General features: G+C 43.4%; 1 protein-coding gene and 1 long non-coding RNA gene across 2 annotated transcripts; one reads left to right on the top strand and one right to left on the bottom strand.

The window, feature by feature from the left end:
- Positions 1-17: 17 nt before the first annotated feature.
- Positions 18-18221, bottom strand: LOC123327053. The gene is made up of 3 exons (XR_006541513.1): positions 17369-18221; positions 17132-17253; positions 18-2920 (listed from the first exon to the last, which is right to left on the bottom strand). It is a non-coding gene; the product is annotated as an uncharacterized LOC123327053 (long non-coding RNA).
- LOC6735400 lies at positions 4387-23256 on the top strand. The gene is made up of 8 exons (XM_016181496.3): positions 4387-4503; positions 4871-4961; positions 20817-21040; positions 21109-21308; positions 21858-21966; positions 22027-22148; positions 22217-22491; positions 22561-23256. Exons 2-8 carry the CDS (start codon positions 4889-4891, stop codon positions 22794-22796), a joined length of 1239 nt encoding a protein of 412 aa, XP_016028717.1. The 5' UTR covers positions 4387-4503; positions 4871-4888; the 3' UTR covers positions 22797-23256.
- The last annotated feature ends 20 nt before the right edge of the window (positions 23257-23276 follow it).

Here is a 23276-nt window from a genome sequence, read left to right as displayed (position 1 = left end):
TGAGTTGAGTGGGAGTCTTAAAATCTGCATATTCATTAATGTACATATGTACATATGAATTTTGCATAAATTTCACATTTTATTTTAATTAAATTAGCATTGCAATAAGCTGATAATATTAACAAATAATTGTTGGTATTGGCGGCAAAATGTCTTTTAAAGTTGAGTCAAGTTATTTCATAAAATGCATCGTTTTTTCTCAATAAAAAAATGCTATTTATTAGCAAAAATGCGAAGTTTTTTGCCTACGTATGTATGCATGCATGTATTTTTTGAGTGATTTCTTAGAATCGCTCTCTGCTTACACACTCCCATACATACTTGACTGTGTAGTATAAATCAACGGAATGGTATTAGTGTAAAAATAAACCGAATTTTTGTTAGTGCTTCATCAAAAAGTAACTACTCATATAAGACAAAGATTTTTTTTAACAGATGGGTTTTCATTTCCCATGTGCGACTGTACTTATTATACAGATTAGCAGTTAAATTTTAAGGCAGTAAGGACATTGACTCTTCAAAGTGAGGTTATGTTATTGGTGTATTAGTCAAATTGAGCGTTTTCCCACACACACAGAAACACTCTTATTGCCTACATTAGTTTGGTCATCTTCTAACACTGTCACCAAGGTTTCGATTACAATGAAATTCTGCAGTCCGTTCTTTTCGATTTGACCGTCGACGGAGAAGGAGCTTAGCTCTCCTGGTAAGGCAATTAAAATGTTGAGGAATCTAGACATGATTTTCGCAAGTGCCTGGTTTCAGAGAGGTGTAATTTTTGTTGTATAGTACCCTTTTTTGGAACCAAGCCCTTTGAGAAACTTACCTGCGGGGTATATCAAAAATATCACTGCAGTTTCAGGCTTTTCCCAACTACATCTATTAATATTTATTTTAACGTCGTATTAAAGTTGAAGTTTGGAAAATTTTGGTTTTGCATTTGAAATCCGCCACTCAACTTTCTTCTAAAAATATTGAGGTATGCTAGCCCCATTTTGTGTGTTTTACAAAATCGGTGTAACATGCCTAATATATTTTTAGAAAACTCACACCGAAGTGTACAGATTAAAACAAACGACATAATTGTGAATTTCATCAAATTGACATAATCTCAAAATAATAAAAAACCTGTTATGCTTTTTTCGTGTGTTTTACAAAATTCGCATATTAGACTTTTACTTATTTTCTGTTTGCTATTCTATAAGCTAACGAGCATTCATTAAAACTTCGTTTTTTCTAAAATTATATAAGTATGTTATTCTATTTTGTGTGTTTTACAAAATCTGTGTAACATGCTTAATATATTTTTTGAAAACTATCCCCCTACCACCGAAGTGTACAAATTAAAAAAAAAGACAATAATGTGAATTTCATCAAATTGCCATAATCTCAAAATAGTAAAAAGTCTGTTATGCCTTTTTTTGTGTGTTTTACAAAACCGTATAACCGACTTTTACTTATTTTTAGAAAACTAACACCGACGTGTACAGAACGAAAAAAAAAAACAAAAATGTGATATCTCATCAAATTTGCCATAAAATCAAAATAGTAAAACGAAGGGCAAAAAAAAATATATTATAAGCTAATGAACATAAATTTTTTTCTAAAATTATATTAGTATGATGCGCTATTTTGTGTGTTTTTTTTTTTGCAAAATATGCGAAATATACTTAATATATTTTTAGAAACTATCACCGAAGTGTACAGATTCAAAAGTAAAAAAGACAAAAATGTGAACTTCAAATTGCCATAATCTCAAAATAGTAAAAAGTCTGTTATGCTAATGTTTGTGTGTTTAACAAACTTGGCATAACCGCTTTTTACTTATTTGCAGAAAACTAACCACAAAGTGCACAGATTGAAAAAAAACACAAGAATGTGATATTTCATCAAATTTGCCATAACCTAAGAATAGTAAAACGAAGGGCAAAAAAAAAAATTTATTCTTTTTGCTATTCTATAGGCTAATGAGCATTCCTTAAAATACATATGTGTTTAAAAAAAATGTATGTCTCGCGAATTCCTCCGTTTTCCGCGCGTTGCCGCCATTTTGAATATTCTCTCTCCCGAAAGTTGTAGAGTAAAGCAACAACTTTGGATGTTTTGAGAGTTCGAAGTTCATACTGTCATCCCGCTCTAAACCTCTGCATTCCATATTGTCCCGTTTTCTGATTTTTCCTTTTCGGGATCTTCTTTTGCGTTCTTTGCCCCCGGCATTCAAATTCCGAGAGTCGTCGCGAGTGGTCGTTTAAAAAATATTGCCGGACATCGATCTAGCCAACAATTTTCTGCTGCGCATTGGGGCACTACTGTTTTTTTTAAATTGAGTATTGCACTTTTCACAGCCTTAAAATGTTAGCAACTGCCTAATACTAACAATTTAAATTTTTAAATTATTATAAATAATGTGAATTAAGTTTAAAGCGTTTTGGTTCGTCACAAGGGCAATTCTGCATTTTTAAACTTGTATTGCACTTGAGACGGCCGAATTACTTTAAAAAGAATCATCATTGAGCAAAGTAATTAGTTTTTTTCCTTGCAATAGGCGGCAAGACAGTGAAAAATCGAAATTTCTAGATCATTTTTCGGACGGTATATGAGTCAATATTTTTTTTTTTTCGAATATATTGCACATTCACCGGCCTGAAAATATCAAGAATTAGCATCGAAAAAGAAAAAAAAAGTGCTTGCAAAAACATAAACATTTGCAGGACGGGTCGTGTGTCAGTATATTTACTTCTTAGCTATATTGCACACTTCCCGGCCTTTAAATGTCCAATGTTTCAACTTTAATATCTGTGAAATCATAAAATTATATAACGCAAGTTGCGCTTTTCTCGGAAATCCGCATTCCGTTAGGTGTGAGCGAGATGACAGCTGTTGCGGTTCTTTCCCATTCCTCTTTCGGCTTGGTCGCAGACTTGCCAGATCGGCGAATTGAGTGCAAAGAGAAACGGGGAACTTGGTTAATTTCTTTTGCAAGTGGCAAGTGTTTAATTATTACAATTTGTGCTTAATTTAACATTGGCCGATGCTTGAGCTAAATATTTCCGTACAAGTGGTGCAACAAAGTAATAATAAGGCATTTTGAGGTGAATTTAGGAAATTAAATTAGTGCGCTCGGCTGGTTGCCTTTGCACGTCATTTACCGTTTTTCAAGAGGGCCAGTAGTGTATGGCCAGTACATATGCACAAATAAATGTTTTTAATCCGTTTAATGATGGGATGGCCATTGGTTTGGAAAACTAACAAGTAGGAGCATCATGAATAATGCCCAAGCTCGCGCGAAATCAAGAGGTGTGAAATTGGGTTGACGGGCTGCGCCTTGGGCTCTGGAAAATGCAGTTGATGATGACCAGCCTGAAGAACGGTTTTGTTTTTGGTGGAAGTGTAAGTGTACCGTTAGTACATATAGCGAAATATATAGGGAAAATATCCATAACATCTGTTGCATTTAGCTCGTTTTAAACTATTACTTCCCTGTTCTCATCTGTGGCCGTTGAGAACGAACCGGCAGTTCGTGCTGACAGCGAGCGCAATTACATAAATGTTTGTTTTGACAACAATAGCGAGTGCAACAAAAACAACAACACCAATCGCAACAAAAAAGCCGGAGACGAGATTGCATAATTGCTTGTAAGATTTTGCTCCCACAATTTCTCAGTTTTTGTCATGGGACAAACAAAAAAAATTATACAAACTTACCGGCTGATTGTTATCTCCGGCAGTGAGCGGCAAAGAGCGCTACTGAGAGAGCGATCCTTTTACCGTATTTTACAGCCTCTCGGTTAAGCTAACTTCGCTAACTTCGCCTGCTAAAGTCGCTCTCTTTTTCGCCGTGCGACAGAGATGCTCCGTGCGAGAGAGCGACTTACAGTGGGTCATTTTACTTGTGCGCTGCTTATCTAAATGTATTCAAGTATATCCATAAATTGTAATGAAGCACTTTCGTAATTGCCGCCTTTATTTATGCACTGTGAACAGCCAGGGGCTAGCTGGCGCCTTAGCATCTCTCCCCAATGTCCACGCTCTAATGCCTAAGAGCGTTGATTCACTAGCTAGTTTATAGCTAACTTTTTAAAACTCCGTTTGTTAAATAATTATTCAACATTATCTTATTTTGAATTTTTAAAATATTTTCGAAGGATTTTCTTACCAATAAAAGGTAAATATGGTTAAAATATAGATTTATAATGCGATAATTCCCATTATACCCATTATATACATACGTACTTGGTACATATTATTTGGGTAATTATCCAATTGGTTAACATTGGGTGCTTCCACTATAGTTTTGCACTCTCTGCCATATAAGACCGACTTCTGCTCTGAAACCGAGTCAGCATCTCTATAAGCCGGCTCTCGATTCCCCGAGCTAATGAAGTTGCAGCCGAGCCGAGCCTCAGTTGCCTGGCGACTAGCGAACAGCTTGGACGTGTGGTGTGCTCTTCGGTGTGGTTCCGAGTCTCGAGTTCCGAGTTTTCCCCATATTGCAGCCGTCAAGTAAGACCCGCTCCGAGTTTTGTGTGATATGTGTGTGGTTCGCGGCTCGTTTCGTTTTTTATTTGCCGTTGTCATTGGTTTTTGATTTGTTGAGCGGTCGCCGCAAGCCACTTGACGGGCATTCTCTTCTGGCTTTGTTTCATAATAACTCGCTGTGTGTGTTTGCGGTGCGGTACATATATATGTTATGTACCTACATATATGAATTGTGTCTGTGAAAACGTCAAAAAGGCCAGGCCAAGAATACAAATAACAAATAAAATGTTGGCCCGCTTGTGGAGCATGTGCCGTTGCTTCGGCTTCGGTTCGTTCGAAATGCTTGTAATAATATGCCGTTTGTCTTTCCGTTTCTACCCCGACCAATTAGATCCGGAAATTTTGGAAAATGCTGCTCTCAATGCAAATGTGGCGCTCTCTGTGGCTGGCGGCCCTTTTCTGCGGATTAGCCCAGGCCAAAGGTAAGCTCTTTTTCATTTCTATACGCAACAATTTAAATATAAATATCAGAGTTAAGATCGCGGAGTGCAAGGCTAAAAAGCTTGAGAAGCTCCCATAGCGCGGCATGATGTCATTCGCGTAATGAAACACAAAAAGTATTTATTTTTTCTTTTCGATTTTGTCGAAAACCCGACAAAGTGACCTCGTTTTTGGTCGTGAAGTGCACATACACACACAATTTGTGGCCATTTGGAGTGATGGTCGAATAAAACGATTTTCGGTTTTGTCGGGGGCGTGCTGGGGCTTTTTTTTGGTCAAAAAAACGAATGACTGAGGCAACGAACTTGCGGCGACTTAATGAAGTTTGGCAGCGCGGCTCTGTCATGATTCACTCACTCGTTCTTACGCTTCCTGCCATATATTAATGCTAAATTGTATAAGGCATATATCCCTCGAAAGCCCTAACACATTAGTCATTAACTTGCCTGCCCCTGCAAGTTGCCTTACACAGCCAAGACAACAAACGACTAAACAAACTATCAAGCGAGCGCGGCGAAAAAACAAAAGACCAAACAAGACACCTACACAAACACAAGTGCTGGGGCTCAGAAGGCAACATGACACGCCAAAACACAAAAAAAAAAAATAAGATATAATACAAAGAAATAAAAAACAAAGCACAGTCCAGCCAACAAGATAATATCGACGAGAAAAATACTTAAACAAAGCGAAAAAAAGGGGCAGCACTCATAAAGCCCACACTCAACTGGTCAAGAATCGGCTGGGGTTGTCTTATTAAAAGGCAATCAGAAAGGAGAATTAACTGCAAAAAAATATTACGCGAGAAAAAATGAAGAATTAAAGGCGAAATACAGCCAAAACGGGCGACAATCGCCGACTTGTGTAGGCGAACTGGTCCCGGGAATTAAGATGCAGCCTAAAAATACATAAAGCCGATACGAAAACATCTCTCTCGCGGGCTACAAACAAACAAATATATATATTTATATATATATATACATATATAGAAACGGTGCAGACGAGGCTGTAATTTACGGGCGAACCAAGCGAGACCGAGAGTCCGAGTTTCAGCTCCTCAGCGTTCTTCGGCAGCCAAAGCTGAAAGCTAAATTATAACTTGCCAACTTGCACAGCAGTCGCGCTGGATGATAAGGGGTAAGCGGGTTTGGGCGGCGCTGCTGAGGGGGCGTGGCTGTCTTAACTAAAGCGAAACTTTTGTTTGTCTGCATTAGGGAAAGTAAAAGTCTGACTCAGACCCAAAAAAAACCAAAGCGTTCAATAGTGGGTTCATTGTCTTCTTTGAGCTGAGATTTGAATTGTTAGCAACAATAGTAAGCAATTAGTGGTATTCATTGAAAGTAGTTTATTTAGTTTACAAATACTACAAATATCTAAGGTACTTTTTGGGCTTCACAAAAAAGATGTATGGATTCAGAAGTGATTACAGATATTTGCTTGATCTCACATGATTTTCTTGGCCTCTATAGTTCCGAGCAACTGCCACCGAATGATGTCATCGCTGGAGTGGAGAACTTCGCACTCGAGTGCACATACTGATGAAGCCGAGGTACTGACCTTCCCGGCGATTAGCCAACCGGGCAGTCATCCTCCAATCATCATATACCACCCTCTGTGGGGCAGCTGACAAATCATCGAACTGCGATTAACTCGCTTAATTGCTGACTGACTGACTGGATTGGGGAATATAAAAAAGCACACGCGACCTTGTGCAGCCGCCACATTAAGTCGAAGATCGCTTAATTTATGGCCAGAACGAACATATGAACTGGCCATATAAATATAATAAATTGTTTACCCGGCAGGCTGCAGGTCCCCCAAACCTCCTTCGCCATTTAAATAACATGCGAGACAGGACGGACAGACAGCCAGCCAGTCGGCCAGCCATTCGATCGAGCATTGTCGCATTAAGACAAAACATTGACATTGCATTGTGGGCAGGCCGAGGAGTCCAGTATGTGTACTGTGCGGAGGAACAATAATGATCAGCGGATCTGTGACAGCCGGCCTAAAAGGACAACCACAGAAACGCTCGTAATAATAAAGAAATTGCCAAAGAGCTAAGAGTCGGGACTCCATGTCCATGGATGACCATGTCCAGGCTGCGCCACATTATGCCAGCGGGCGCACGGGCACGGAGAGTTAAGGCTGGAGTCCATGGGATGACCACGACGACCACGTTGCTGATGATGATGATGAAGCTGATGCCACACAAGGCAAATAAACCGCTTCGACTTGGTCTTCGACTTTGGCCGAAGATGTGGCTTTGGCCCGGTCTCCTGACTTGACTTCGCTTTACATTTTTGCCTTATGTGTGCGAAAAATGCCAATTTTAGAGCAAGTCCAGCTCCCCAATGTCTGTGTCTTGTGCTCTTGCGTCTTGTGTCTTGTGTGCTGTGCGCTGTGTGTCTTGGCCCGGCCAACAACAACTGTGTGTGTGAAAAATTGCCCGTCTAGACAAGCGCAACAGGCCATAACAGCAGCAGTGCATTGGCAAGAACAAGAACAATCAAAGCCTTTTGCTAAGCTAATAAAATCGAGCCTCGATGCCTCGGCCGCGGACTCGTGTCTGCTACATTGATGCTCCTGAACCTGAACCGCAATCTGAATCTAAGTCTGAGTCTGAGTCCCACCAACCTGTCCTGTCCCTCAGCCACACCGAACTCTTAACCCATTAATGGCACCCAGTGTGCCAGTTGACCCAGAGAAATTTCGACCACAAGTTTATCTAATCGGGCTGGCTTTAAGTGGGAAGCTCTATATAAAGATTAATGATCTATAGTGAGGCTGCCCAAGGAGGTCAGAAGTTAGAAATTAAGGATCTAAGCAAAGTCAATAATGAAACTTCAATCGATTTTTAGTCTTCTTCACTACTACCACATTTATCTTCACTACATCTACTACATTTATAAACTCATGTTGCACTTTTGACCAACTCAATTACAACACTTGTGAGCAATTCGCTTACTTAATAGCAAATTCCAGCAAGGTTACGAGGGGTTAAGGTCGTCGGCTTTAAAACAATGCCTCCATGCATTGCCTGTTTCGGCTTAGTTGGAAAAGAAAGAAATGAAGAACCCGAACCCGGCCTAAACTGTGGGGCAAACGTGGCCAAGATGAAGCAGAGGATCTGGGTAAGACCTTCGCGGCAATGGGCAGATTAAAAGCTGGCGATAACAAAACGAGCAAATCGAATAGAGGCGGCTCGCTTTAAGGGCTCCGCCAAGAGTCCAGGATCAAACTGGGAGCAGCCCATTGAAGTTGGTTAGTTGGCCTGGCCAACAAGTACGCGGAGCGCCCTTTATTCTTTACTTTGTTGCTGTTCTTGTTTCTGTTTTTGTTTTTGGATAGCAGCCCAGGCCGCCCAGGCATTTGTCATCAAGTGCTGGCCATCTCTTTGTTCGCCGGCGCATTTTATTGAATAATAATCGGATTGTCGGGGCGACGAGACAAAGACAACTTCACTTGCATTGGCTGGGGGATTGGGATTGGGATTGTTTCAGGATTGAGGCTTTTCTGTTTTTTTCTTTAGTGTCTGTTGTTTTTGGCATTAATTAGCTTAGTTGGATGTTGCAGTGCACCGTTATGCACTGACCATTTTGGCAACATGTGGCAACAGCGCAGTAACGCAAAATCTGACAAAATCCAACTGTAGGAGAGAGTCGGCCTAAAAGGCTTTCAACTTTTGCTGCCGTTTCGACCACCGTTTTGGCCACAATCAATTCGCGCAACGCTCCCCAAAGGCAATATCCAATCGGTGGCGACTCCGCAGCACATGTGTGTGGCGTGTGGCGCGAATTGCGTAAAGTGGAGAAAGGGAGGCGGCGGCGGCATTGGTGGTGCAACCGATAACTGTATATGTACTCGACCACTAACGGGTTCGGCACTCCTCCGGCCAACCGCTGGCAGCGCATAAGGCATGCGTATTACACAAGACTAATTGTATTAGGCCAAGATGCAGCAACTGCAGCAGCAAAAAATGGCTATGGCCACATAAAACCGAGCGAAACAACTGCAACTGCTGCAAATTTGCATGTTTTGCATGTGGACATGACTGCTAAGAAGGCGAAACTGAATAATTTTATGGGAACTCTAGACAAAGGCCTGCGGCATGCGACTGAAATCAAGACACTCCAAAGCGAGGTTCAATACTATATACGAGAACTGTATCGACGATTCACAGTGGCAAACACACTTTCTGGTTCGCATACTAAAATTAAATAAAGGCCTAACAAATAGACAGTTTAACTCGGGAATTTTACGAAGCTTTAAATTAAAATGAAATTGTGTTGAGCTCATTCAATTGTTTATTCTACAAGGTTTTTTGATTCCAATGGTCTTCTCTCATGCTTATTTATATACACATTCGATTTTCAATTTTAATCCAATCAAGCATTTTAATTTTAATGGTTACTTACATAGTTACTTACTACAAAGTTGGTAGACAGCTTTGCCATCAAAGTTGATTACCTAATGTACTGACGCATTTATGTCCGTGTCTGAATAATTATTATTTTAATGAACGAACGACTATCGTTTGTATTAGCAACAATTTTTTATCTGTTTATCCGCTCATCAAATTGATATTTTCGCGACTAGGTAATAAAGTTTTTATTCATTGACACTCGTATGCCGTGCGTTATAACTTTTGCAAAACAGGTCTCGGCCAATATAAAAATAGCCACTTTCGACATGAGATCTCCGATCAACTACTTATCTTTTGGCCACTCTTCAATCTGCGAACCACTTTCGCAAAACGCTCCGCAGCAAAAGCACCTGATGCCACAGCCACTGTGGCATGCCAAAGATTCCAGCACTCCGGTCATTAATTTCCGCTCCCATTTCTCACCAAAAGTGCGCAAAAAGTTGAAAATAAAACGGAGACAGAGACGCTTTTGCAGAAATTGTCAAGCGTCTCAGGCCCAAAGGCATGGCCAAACATATTTATGAGGCCTGATAAGCCGCCAGCAGATGGAGCAGATGCCTCCGATCTCGGCCTGACTTGTGGTTTATGCGTGTGAAAGCCGCCCGGGGGGACAAGATGGAATCTAGAGCAAATATTATGTAAATTTTCAACTGCCCCGGGGCAAAATCCGGAGCAGTGCCGGTGGTGGTGGTGGTGGTAGTTGTAGTAGTAGTAGGCGATTGGGGGACCGCAAAGAAAGCAAACCTGTAGCTAATCCTGGTGGGCAGCCCGCTTACCGTTAGAGCCAAGTTGGAGTCACCAAGCGGCTCGTTGGGTTTTTAATTACCGAATGCGAAATGCAAAATGCAAACTGCAAGCTGCGTAGAGAGCGTTTCAAACGCAGCCGACAGGCCGGGCTAACGGAGCCGCATCTTGAGAAGCGCCAGAACAGGATCAGCTCCACATGGAAATTAATAAGGCAGAAAGGAGAAAACATGGCTAGAATGGAGGAATAGACGAAACCGAGGCCAAGTGCGTAACGCAAGCTAAGCTGGCTAGCCCCTCGGGCGGGCACAAAGAGTTATGGCTTGCCACAATTGCATAATTTATGCGAAATTTATTTAATCTATTAGACGCTCTGACCCGCAACAACGGGGAGCGTTCTCCCCTCTCGCTCGCATGATAAATTGCATGTGTCTAACTGCATGTGGCAAATTTATCATATTTATTTGTTCTCTCCAGCTCTGCACTGCACAGCATTTCTTTGTTAATACCCTGGCTGCATTTTAAGATTGATCACCCAAAGTTCTTGGGTTATATTCGCATTATAACACAATCAATTCTGTTGCGCAATCAAAACGTTGGCCAAAAGGAATTATATATTTCTTTGTTCAATCTTTTCAATCGAATTCTTCTCCTGGAGCTTTGGCTGTCGCTCTTTGTGAGGGAGTCACTGACCGGCTGTCTGTCTTTTAAATGCAAAGCAGGCTGTCTTTAAAAGGCGGCATTATTGCTGCGAAAAGGGTAAGAGCCCCAAGCCAAATATTGTTTATTATAAAAATTGACCTATTATGCTGTTATTAAGTGAATGAAGTTGAGATCTGAGAAATAGTTTTCTCAGTAAATATTTCCTGATTATTAAAAATTAATAGTCTAATTAAAATGTAATTTAATAGGGAATAATAATATATTTGCTTCATGGCCAAAAGACATTAATCCAATAAAAGATATATATGAGTGAAGTGATATATTTGATGTCAAAAGCTGCATGTAAATCACATAGATATAGATTTACATGATTTTTTTTGACATTCTTGAAATCTTCGCTTTCACGGGTATCCACTGTACCTGCGCGTTTTTTATCGCATGTGGCTCCGCCAGAATTCACAACACAATTTGCACACGCACGCACCAAAGTCAATGACATTGCAAGGAAAAAAAGGAAAAAATTTAACTGAGCGAGAGTTAGAGCGCTGTATTTGTTGTTATGCCTGTCTTTTAATGACAACAATAACAAAATCATTAAAAAGCGAAGCCTAGAAGAGGGCGACTTTTTAATGTCATTATGTAGTTTCTATTTTCTTATCTTGCCCGCCGCCTTTGAGATTCTCTCGGCTAACCTGATTAAAATTTGCCATTTAATTATCCGTCTTTCTGCTTTTAATGGCTGCGCTCATCAGTGCATGGAAAGCAGTGTCCGCGTGATAAAATCAGCAAAAAATGTTGTTAATTAATTTATTGAATTCCATTCCGTCGAATCCGAGCCAAAACACAATTTACGAATGCGGCGGGCAACTGTAAAAATGCGCACTGCCAAATGAACTGGATCAAAGTCAGCGGAGAGTGCCAGCGATGAGGAACAGCGCTGCCCAGCTTCCCAGCTTCTTGGCCACTCAGCTAACGAGAAGCCAGTTCGTGTTCTGAGTCTTTTGATATGCGCCTGCAGCTGCTCACAAAAAAAGGAGGAAAGATCAACAGCAGCATCAACTGCAACACGTGAATGCGTTTGAAGTCCAAATTACATGGCAAAGCGGGGAGTTAACCGCAACCACAAAGGAGGGGGATGGTGGGGAGGGGAGGGGCGGTTACCGCATGGGCTGGTGGGTTGGTAATTGAAAAGAAATGCCCAAGATGCATATCCCAAAAATGAACAAGTTAGGTCGTCAAGGACGGCATTTTAAGACTTGTTGATACCCGGTGTTTGCACGAGATTCTGTCTTAATGAATTACACACTATATAGTAAATAGCAAAAATGTATTTTTAAAAGTATTAAATTCAAATACTAATCATTGGTTGTTAAAGTTATTAGTGTGTCATTAAACTCCTACTTAATGTGCTGATGTGGGAAAGTTGCACGCCATGGAAATGTTAGCCTAATGTGCCGTAAATCCATTAGACATGCAAAAGTACTATGTGCACTTATTTGCACGATTGCAATATACCCTTTGCGAATGAAAGTACCCCGTATATTAGATGCAAAACCACCAGGAAGCTGCAGCGGGCGAAGACAGTTAGCCGGCGGTCAAATCAAGCAATTTGCCCCGCCCCCTCAAACTTGAGAATCCAGGAAGCAGGCGATTTTGCATTCCAATCCCGAAACGGTTTCGCTTTTTTCAAGGGCAAATTGTACTTAGATTGCAGATAGATGACGCATAATAACATCTGCGGTTCTGGCTTTCCAAAATGAGAAGATAGAGATAACGAGCTTCAGAGATTTCTCCGTAGATTTTCCCTTGGCTGCTGCCACAGCACTCATTCATGGTATTTCCGTAGAATTTCAATTAAAATGTCGCCCAGACCGCTCCTCCCTTTCGTTCCCGCAATTAAAAAAAGCGCCGCAGACAAACACACACAAACTGAAATCCAAACAAAATAAGTGAAGAGGAGGCGAATAGGCCGAGAGATATAAATAAAAGGAGAAGAAAATGCTGTTAATAATGCCGCTTGGCATGTCAAAAACGGTTATTAACGTGGCCAGATGGCCAGGCATGCGATCTCCGCCGGTAAGGAGTACTCCATGCTCCATGCACCATGCTCCATGCACCACGCTCCATGCTCGATGCACCATGGCCAAGTGCCTTTCAACAAGTTTGTAGCGACCGGCGGACAAGCGATGACCGTGGCCAGATGCAAGTTAACCCGCAAGTCCGGTCATAAAGTACGCACTTATCAAGATGCGTAGAATGGAATGTCTACCCAAAAACCCAGTTGGACAATTATAAATCAAGCTGGCCCACTCTTCCCTTTGCGGCATTCTGTGTGTTTGTGTGCTCCTTGGATGCATCCAGTTGTCGTCGGCACACGCAACCAAATAATAATGTCAATTGCAGGTGTGGGCCCAAACACGACACCGTGTCGCCCGCGTATCCTCTCCAGCAGCCAGTTGGCGCAGTTGGTAAATGGTAAATGGCCAATGCCCAAATGTGACCAAGACAACGCCCACGGGTAACGATTTTGGGCATTAAGGCTCCGCCATGCTAAGTAAAATATTACCGCTTTCAAATGGCCCATCCTGCATCCACAATTCTCGTGTGTGTACTCCCTATCCTCCAGCTTTTCTAGTCTTTCGAGCAGCAGCAATAAATTTCCAAGTTGTTGTTATTTTGGCTGGCGGTCACTTGGTCAGTCGGTTGTCCCATATATGTATATACATATGTATGGTGGAGTATCTGTGAGTTTGCCGGAGCACTTGTAAAAATAGGTTACCAATAAAGCGGCTTTACGATAGATAATAAAATTGTAGGCGCTAAAAAGAAAATGTAACTTTATATTGGAAAACTTTCACAAGCAACACATAGAAATATATAGTATTGTATTATAAGTTTTTTAATTTGGAATGTTTATTTAAATTTCTTATGGTCTTCAGTGCCTCTAAAATTTTATAAGGAAATTGCGAATAATTTTGAACATATTTTTATAACTTCGCATTTACTTCGTAGCCAACGTGAGGCTATTTAATTTCGCCCAGTGTAACTACAAAATATTTCTATTTCGTTTCTGCCACAGACACCTTGGCCGCACGGGTTGATTAGCCTAACCCCCGAGGAGATTTATGTTTTGACCCCATCGATAATTGTGAGAGCTGCTCGCCGCGTCCACAATTAGCAATTGGGGTTGTGATTCCAGGGTTCAATAGGTGTCGATCCTCAATTGGGTCCAGTCGGTCTGGTCCCTGATCGTTTGATTAATGACCGATCGAGTGGTATAAAACTAACAAATATTTTTGTGTGTCATCGCCCACAGAAATGTGTCAGATTGGAATCGCTTGGAATTTCATTTGATAAATGAGATTTGCAATGAAACTCTCGTTTGCGGCAGCGGCAACAACTTTTATGGGCAATTAAGAGTAAAAAGGCATCGGGCATCGGGCGATTACGTAAAAAGAAAAGGCAATTATATGCCGCATCGGGCACTGAAAGAAGGAAAACTTCGCTCGGCTCGTTGCTCTCGGCCATCTCATGCGATTAATATGGCTAAGACACAGCAAAAGCAGCAGCACAACGGCAACAAGAACAACACTTTCTCGTGCTGCCAATTGAATTAATTCGTATGATTAGAGTCTCTTCTAAGTATTTTCTTATTAATTTGTCTTCGCTATACAGTTACCATAGTTACGAGCGGTTGCACGTAAAGGCCCATTAGCCAGAATTTTCCCAGTCTTTCCCCGCCATTTAATTCCCCCGACCTTAAACGCATTCTGCATCTCTGAGCAAAATGACTCAATAGGGTAGAAACAATGCCACTCGCTTTCATTCAAAACTTCTTAGCGGTAAATGCAGCTTGTTCTTCCCGCGTTTCTAGCTGATTCTGATCTTGTTGTTGGCAGCAGCAATTTGGCTTAAACCACAGCTGGGGGAGCAGGAGCCCACAGTTGGCCCACAGTGCCGGCCAAGGCGGAAACCAACAATTTAGCAAGTGCTGAAGCGCCGCCAACTGAAAAATGTGTAAATAAGCGAAAGAATGACTGAATGGGCTGGAGATTGAAGTACAGTAGATATTGGCAATGCTGCTACTTGTGATCAAAGTCAATGGAAAGTGTTTTCAAAATTAAGCTATTAGAATTGCAATGTTAAACAAGTTTAGGCAAGGGAATGGTACTTAAAAGTAATATTTTGTAAAAGTCAAGCTATGCAAACAACATTCCTTTTTGCAACAAATACTTGCTGGCATGCTAAAGCTTGCATCCGTTAAAGGAGTCTTCACTGTACTGAGTTGGTTGCACCCAGGCACAGGTGAACAGCGAACGTGACGTGGAAACAGCGACAAATTGTCAAGGGAGCTTAGCATAAAAAAAGGGAGCCGATGCCAAGGCCCAACCGTGTTTACAGTTACGTCACGCATTTGTCATCAAGCCGGGCTAACAAGGCCAAATTAATTCGAGCCAAGGCAGGAACAGCCATGAAGCCACATCGCGTAACAAGATGATGCAGATGCAGCCAACTTGATTTTCTGACTGCCTCTCACCTTGGCAATTAATAAGTTTTTAGCGAAAACCAAAAGGCGAAGGATGTGGATGAGCCGGACGATGACGATGATGGCCAAAAGCGAGCTGAGATCCGGCGAGCTGGTCCAGCCATCCGGCCTAGCAGTCCAGTCATGCCTCATGTTCCGTGTGTCTGCACAATGCCACATGAGGTGGCAGCATGGCGCAGCTTTTTGCATGCAACATTTACATTTACATCTGTTGACGCCGCCTGAGCATTAAGCTTATCCACATCCACCATCCACTATCCACTAGCCACCATCCCCACCTTGGGCACAAACTCAAAGTCATGGCCAGGTTTGCTTACTGTTCATCCGCTGGCTGCTTCGGCACTCATGTCCAAACTGTTGTGTAATTTAATTAGCCAGCTGCGCATAATGTTCACGCCAAGTGCAAGGCAAAGTCGTTGGTAGCTGAATATATTTACCGTTCCCGCAAATCGGTTAGAAGCAACAAGTTGGCAACCAGAAGTGGGAGGAGGAGCTCTTTGCATCTCATCTCTTAAATATGGCCAAATGTGCGGCCAGTTGTCAGGCATGTTTATTGCGCCCAGCTCCGTCCGCCCAGTGATCGATTGGCCTCTAATTTAAGCGGTCAAATGAGACAGGAGCCCGAGAAGCGCAACTCATTGGCTCGCTGTTTGGCCTTAATGTGTGGAGGAGCTCACTGTTTCCGGACTCTCGACTATCGGCTTGGCATGATGAGTTGGAGAAGTGGCCAAGATCTGTGGATGCTGGCACTTGGTGGAAGCCAGTCGACGACGACTGACGCAATCAGCTGACGGAATCGCAGTTCTATAAATGGCAGCCGGCAATTGCGTCATTGGAAACAATTAACAAACAAAAAGTTGTTGGCCGATAATGACGAAGACGACACCATTGACAGAGCGTTTGAGGGATGGAACGAATGGCAATTTGCGCCGGTCGCATACAACTGACTGCCACTGTATTCACTCCACACACAGGAGTAACACGAAGAGGCCACGATGAGATGGGGAAAGTACACAGGGAAAACCCTTTCAACAGTTGAAAATAATTCTAGAAATTATCTTAAATTCCAAAGGGAAAAAGCTAAATAGCAATAATCATAATAATATTCCTAGCTGATTATTCTACTTGGTTTTCGGATTGGTTATATTATTTTATGGCACTCCAAGCCAATCTTTCTAATATTGTACTTTAAATAACTAGCATCTTATTTCAAGTTCAGTCCATGCCCTATAGATATAGATATTTTCCAAGTGTATAAGTGGGCTTCGAAATGGATTTCCTGGTAGAGAGGGTGAACGACTAGACAGAGGATCTCTAATACTGCAACTAAATGCTTTGCAATTATCACATTTGCAGTTGGTTGTCGTCTGTGTCCACTCCGAAGCACCATGCCCCCACATAAGCACCACACCTCCTGCTGTTCGTGAGGAACGGCTAAACCCGTTTGTTTATTGAGTTCCCGTCGCATTTTGATGGATTTACGCGGCAACATTGACACATTGACACTGCTTAGCATATTGGGGGAGCCATTAGGAGCGGACAACTCCCACCAGGCAGGCGGCTGGCGCTGACCTGATGGAGAGCCAACGCTATGGCTAACCATGCCTTCATTTACCCATCCCATTACCCAGCTGCAGTTGAGGTTTTCTAATTTATTTCGTATGCATGGCCGTTAAGTGTAATTGGTCACTGAAAAGGATGATGAGGCTAACTGCAAGCCGAGTTCTTGGTGGGGGGGAAATGGCATGGAGCGGGGGGTGCGGGAAAATTACCTGTATTTCCTGTGGCTCCAACCCAAGATTGATGATAATCGTGCGTCGTGTGTGTCAAGTTAGTGGCCCAGGCCAAGTAATTCCGCGAGTTACCAGGCGGGTGTATGTGCGGCCAGAATGCGCTATCAGAAGAAGAAGTCTTGTCATAAATGTGAAAGTCACAAATGGCACCTCCACCTCCACCACCGCTATGTCCCAATACTACTCCTGCTTCAGGACCAGCCCCTTCCAACCCACCTGACAAATCGCTTGTTTAATTCCTCCCGTTGAATGGATCCTGCATTTCCCGCTGAGTGGAGAGAGACGCCTCCAGGCCTAACACTTCTTCGCGAGGAGGAGCGCCGAAAACAGTTTTCGAGTTTCCGATCCAGCCCAGATCCGATGCTCATCCGCGGATCCTCATCCGCCACCAGCAGCCAGAAACGTGACTGAAATCCCACACAGGGGCTGCCATAGTGACACAGACGGAGGAGGCAGATTACCAGGGTGCGGGTGCGGGTGCAGTGTGCAGGGTGAGAAGACGCCGAGTCAGACAATTGCATAATCTGGCCGTGGCCATGGCCATGGCAATTGCGATTGCGATTCCAATTGCAGTTGCACTTGCAATCCCAGACGAGACACACACACACACACACATAGACACATTGGCCCGGGAAACAATTGTTGCAACATTGCCCCGGCCCCAAGGCTGCACTGAGCGAAATACATTGGTTATTACGGATATATACTGTTAAATAAGCCATTTCATATATAGAACAGAACATAGAAGGTTTCTTGTGGATTTATCTTGCAGTGTAGACCAGCTGAGTGGGGACAAAGTGCAATCCAGGCAGTGGCAGGAGGAAATGTCTTTCCCACCTTTCACGACTACTCTTCCTTGGCGGAAAAAGTGGAAAAGTCGGGGAGGCTGGCGATGACTTCAGCCACAAAACGATGCCATTTGCATGGCAATGATTTGGTTATTTTGGCCCAAACTTCGTTCTCTTCGCCGGCGTTTGGAATCTTCTGCGGCTCGAGTTGACTTGGCGTGGCTTGTAAACGATTTTGCACGTTGCAATTGTCGGCAGTTGTTGCTTTTGCTGTTGCAGTTGCAGCAGTTGTTGTCTTATTGATTTGTGCATTCATTTGATTGTGCGCGCGCATTTGTTGCCAAATTGTTTGAAGGAGAGCCGAGAGCTGGGGCCAAAAACATTGTCGTGGCTGCTGATTGCGATAGCTATAGGTGGATGGCTATAGCCACTTGGCAGAGTGGTGCTGACTTGGCTGTCCTGTCTGTCTATCCACCTTCGAGCATTCGAGGCATGTTCGCCCGTTGATGACTCCCCGAATTGCTGCCGCTGCTCCCCATACTCAACACCAGTTTTCCAGGGAACTTCGCTACGGGTCATTTTCGGCTGTAATGTTATTTCTTTTAAATTTATTGTTATAGAAATTTATGCTACGCTCAACGGTTGCGGCAACGACATGCTGCTTACATGATTGGGCGGCGGGGCATGTGGCCATGTGGCCCATGCGGCACGTTTTGCTGATTTGTCATGTTCGCAGGTTAAATGCTAATGCCTCGGCACACTCAGTCTTCGATCCGGACTCCCACTTGGCTGGCACTCAATCTGATTTCAAGTGCCGGTGATGCCCCCCAATAAACTGCTCCACAGCGATTCCTCCCGAATGTGGGTTAAGTCTTGACTTTGTCTCGAAGCGGTTTAGGGTTCTCACGAGTTGGCTTGCCCCATAAAAACGGTGTCAAATAAATTGTAATCAGCGGCCAGCAATAAAAATTCAATAAAAGAAGTTGCGGAAAAGCCAGGCAAGGGCCAAGATACTTTGAAATTCAATTATTCCGACTGCAGTCGGCCGCTTCGCCCACTAGCCAATTTTAAGAGCCAACAACTTTATTGGACAAGACTTGGGCTCTGGGACATCCTCTCGTGGAGTTCTCTCACTTCTTCTCCCAGCAGAAGAGGTGAAAAATATGTAGATAGCTGAAGTTGGTAGCAGCAATCTATGCAAATTTGTATAGTAAGAAAACTGAACAGCAGCGTATTTAAATTTAAGAATATAAATATAAAATAAGCAATATTTATGGGACCGCAGATCACTTGATTAGAAACGAAGCAACCTGTTTGCCACTACCAAATTACTCCGTAGTTGGGGCCTCCGTCCTTATCCTCCATCCCAATCCCATTTCCATCACCATTCCCAGTCACACTGCCATCTTATCCCATCCGCTCGGAGGAATTGAATGGCTGGCTGCCATGTCTGTGTGTAATTTAGAGTCCATCAGGCCTTTTCAACGCCTCATCTCCGGCGTCCTTAGTTCTCTATTAATGCCCTTGCCGTGGTATTTGTTTTATTGGCGGCTTTCCTTCTGTCTTCCAGCTCATTCACTCTCTTTTTTCTTTCTTTTCTTCTTCTGCATCCTCTAGAGCCAGACCTCGTTTCTTGGCGGAAGTTGAGCTGCCGCTTGTGGGCAGGCTGACTCTTATTTTAATTTCTTCGGGCGCCGCTTGCATTACGCCCACCTTGAGGCAGTTGCTCGGATTACACAGTCGCAGACTGCGGGGGAAATAAGGCGGCGGTTTCTCCAACGGAGGAGGCGGTGGCGAAGGGTTTTGCTGGCTGGGAGAACAAGAGTCGTTGCAGTTCCATTGCCATTTTTTTTTTAATTGCCCCGGCTAGCGCTTTTCCGCATTTACTGCCCGATCTCATTGTTTGGAGTGGAGATTTCACTCTCGCAATGGCTAATTAAGCCAAATTATCGCATGTCCGCGGCTCGTATTACCAATGCGATTCCGCCCAGGAATTGCGAATTTGCCGCGGCCATTAGTATGAGATTAAGTAGTTAGAGTCAATTATTTAAATTAGTGTTTGCCATCTACGAATGCCAATGCCTTAGTCCCACAGGCCGCAACAAATCCTGCAAAACAAATGGCTTCGTCGGCAGAGCATTTAAGCCGATAATTCCGTGGCATACTACACATGTTCGACGGTAATAAGAATTTGATTGCCCGGTCCGGGCTAAAATTATGCCAAAGCGAGAGCCAAAGCCCACCAAACTAAACCAAAGCAGTGTGTGAGTGTGTCTTGGGCTAATGCCAAGTTTTTGCTTTCCACCGGCCCCAGAAAGTAGCCCTGCGGGTTTATTAAGCCACCTCGATAATAGGCAACGCAGAGTGGTGCACTCAGATAAATACTAAGAAAAAATGGGAATATAATCTTCATTGTTCCTCTTACGAAACTAATTGCTACATAAAAAATCTTAACATCATTATTATTTTGAAAGAAAAACTCTGGAATTAAAAAGTATAATTTTTCACAACCTATTTTAAGACCAAATATGTAGAATTTTTGGTTCATTTGATAATTATTTTATTCCCGTGTAATAGTGCAAGGAAAACAAAAGACTTAAGCCACAAACTTGATCCTCACTGCACGGCAATTACGTTTGGCAATTGTTTAGTGTTTGCCAGCCGGGTTCATCTCGTCAACGTCCGACGACGGCGATGATGATGATAAGGGGGCGTGGTCCGGCTAGCCAGTCTAGAATCCAGAATCCAGTCCAGCTCCGATTACTGGACGACATGCTAGCCCACTTTTTAGAATATACTCGTAGCAGAGAATGTGGAATGTCGGCAGCACAGATATACATAAAGTAACCAATTTGGTTTCATATTATATTTTTCAGGTTCCCACAAGGTGCACTGTTCGGAGGATCAGATGCGGGTTGACATCGGACTGCCGGATGCGGAGTCGAAGGATCAGAGTGCTCCTCAGATCTATTTGGAGGGATTGAAGGGATATCCGGATGAGCGATGCCAGCCGCAAATCGATGGATCCCTGGCCGTTTTTCGCCTTTCCCTCAGCGATTTTTACGAGTGCGGCGTAACGCGGATGGTCAACCAGCTGACGGTAGGAAAGGTCCACTGCTCCTTTGGCGCAATCCACTAGCTCGTTCTTGGTTTTCGATTCCATTCCAGGGCAAGAAGGTGTATTACCATAAAATCATCATCGAGTCAACCAGCGGCAAGGAGATCGTCAGCGTTAAGTGCATCACCACCGCCAGTCCCGCCTATAATGTGATGATGAATGCCACCACCGGGTCCAGTTCCACGTCCAGCGGCGGCATCCACGGCCTGGTCAAGCGGGATGTGCTGCCGGCGGGATTCCAGGAACCCGAGTAAGTACCTCGGCAGGCACGCTCCGGATTCGAGAGCTTCCCCTAGCCTACTTTTAATTGCCCATAAATGCAAAATGGATCTATGCACAATTTTATGGCCAGTCTATGCAAAAGCTTATGGCATATTAAATGCCCAGTCCGGCCCAGACTTAGACCCAACCGAGGGCCATAAATCAAACCTATTCCAGCTCACTGCCTCCCACTCTTGTTCCTTACTCCCGATCTCCTTTCTTGGGCCTTTCCGAGAGTTGCCATTACCAGGAGGTAATTAGCCGCCAAATCGACGCCGGCGGCTTCACATGCGTTAATACCTCCACAGTCAATTTAATTGCGGGGCGTGTCGGGGTCCCTCTACCAAGTCTTTGGTCTGCGGTTTTTTTTGCCACACACTTGCCCACAGCCCCCGATCCCCCGATTCCCTGATCGAATACAATGTTTGTTTTTCGTTGCCCGACATTGATTTACAACCTTATTGGCGGCGTCCTGCCCCGCCGATCATTAAGACCTCGAATCGGGAGTACAGAATACACTGACTCGATTTGCTTGCAGGGATCTGGAGATCACCACATCGCTGACCAAGCGGGCCCCCGAGCCACGACTCTCAATTGGCGTTAGCCAGGATGGTCAGAAGTTCACCAGGGATTTGACTGTGAAGTCGGTGAGTAAATCGAACTTAACTTACATATCTTCCTTCATATTAAAGATTTCTCAATAAAAGGGCACACCTTTGACCATGGAAATCAATCTGGATGAGGACTCTGCACCTGTTTATGGTCTGGGTGTCAACTATTTGGATGTGACGGACACGCATACCTCATCGGAAACGCTGATCTTCAAGGGGTGTGTTGCACATAACAATATATTGAACTGAATGCATTCAATAAAGTTCTTAACTTTCTTAATTTTAGCTGCACAGTGGATCCCTATCTCTTTGAGAACTTCAACACCATTGACGGCGACATTTTAAGTGCCAAGTTCAAGGCCTTTAAGTTCCCCGACTCGTCGTACGTGCAATTCCGTGCCACGGTCAACGTGTGTCTGGACAAGTGCCTCGGCACCCAGTGCTCCAACAACCAGGTGGGCTTCGGTCGACGCAAGCGGGAGATCAGCTCTGCGAACAAGGTCTACGAGATCTCGCTGGCCATGTTCCTGCAGGTTCAGGATATCGAGGGTGTCAACAAGAGTGAGTAATGTGCAGATTTCTTTACTCATATGAAAACTATATAACATTTGAATGCTTTCCTTTTATCAGATGAGGTCCTGCAGCTGGAGGAGAAGCTTAGGGAGCTAAAGCTGGCCAACCAGCGCCTGGCCAGGAATAGCCGCGGCAACTTTGCCATGGAGCAGACGCCCGCCAGTGCTCAGCCCGCCTTTGTGGTGGACGAGCGGGAGCTGGGACATCTCAGTGCCGGATCGGGAGCCGCATTGAATGGCCTGTCGCTGGCTCTCTGGACGATTCTGGGGGCATGGAGTTGGCGGCTGATGTAGAAGTTGTAAATCTCTCAAGGCGTGAACGACGTGCGAGTGCGAGGAATGCTAATCAGGGCGGAATTGCGTGCAGTGGCAATGAACGAAGGAGGGAATATTAATGTACTACCTAACTACTAAAATATACCTATACTTGATGTAACTGCCATTTACAGAACGTAATTAACTTTAAATGTATGCGTAGCTTAGGTTTTCAACGACTTATGGCAGCAGACATTGCGACAGAAACAGAAGCAGAAACCGATACAGAAACAGAAACAGACAGACAACAGTGATTCTTATAAAAATACACAAAAAACACTTACATATAAATATATAAATATGCATATATATATTGGAGAACTTGAAGAACTCGGTCTAACTCATAAGCACCTACTAGTCTCCTAAGTGTAACTGTTAAGCTAATTTAATTAACGACTAAACTAAACGAATTAATTGATTAAACGAAACTCTGATCGAAGCGCCTTTGCCAAAACTGTT

This window comes from Drosophila simulans, chromosome 2R (assembly GCF_016746395.2).
Source record: "Drosophila simulans strain w501 chromosome 2R, Prin_Dsim_3.1, whole genome shotgun sequence".
Classification (NCBI taxonomy): domain Eukaryota; kingdom Metazoa; phylum Arthropoda; class Insecta; order Diptera; family Drosophilidae; genus Drosophila; species Drosophila simulans.
Note: the sequence above shows the minus strand (reverse complement) of the source record. Positions and strands in the feature narration are given on the sequence as shown.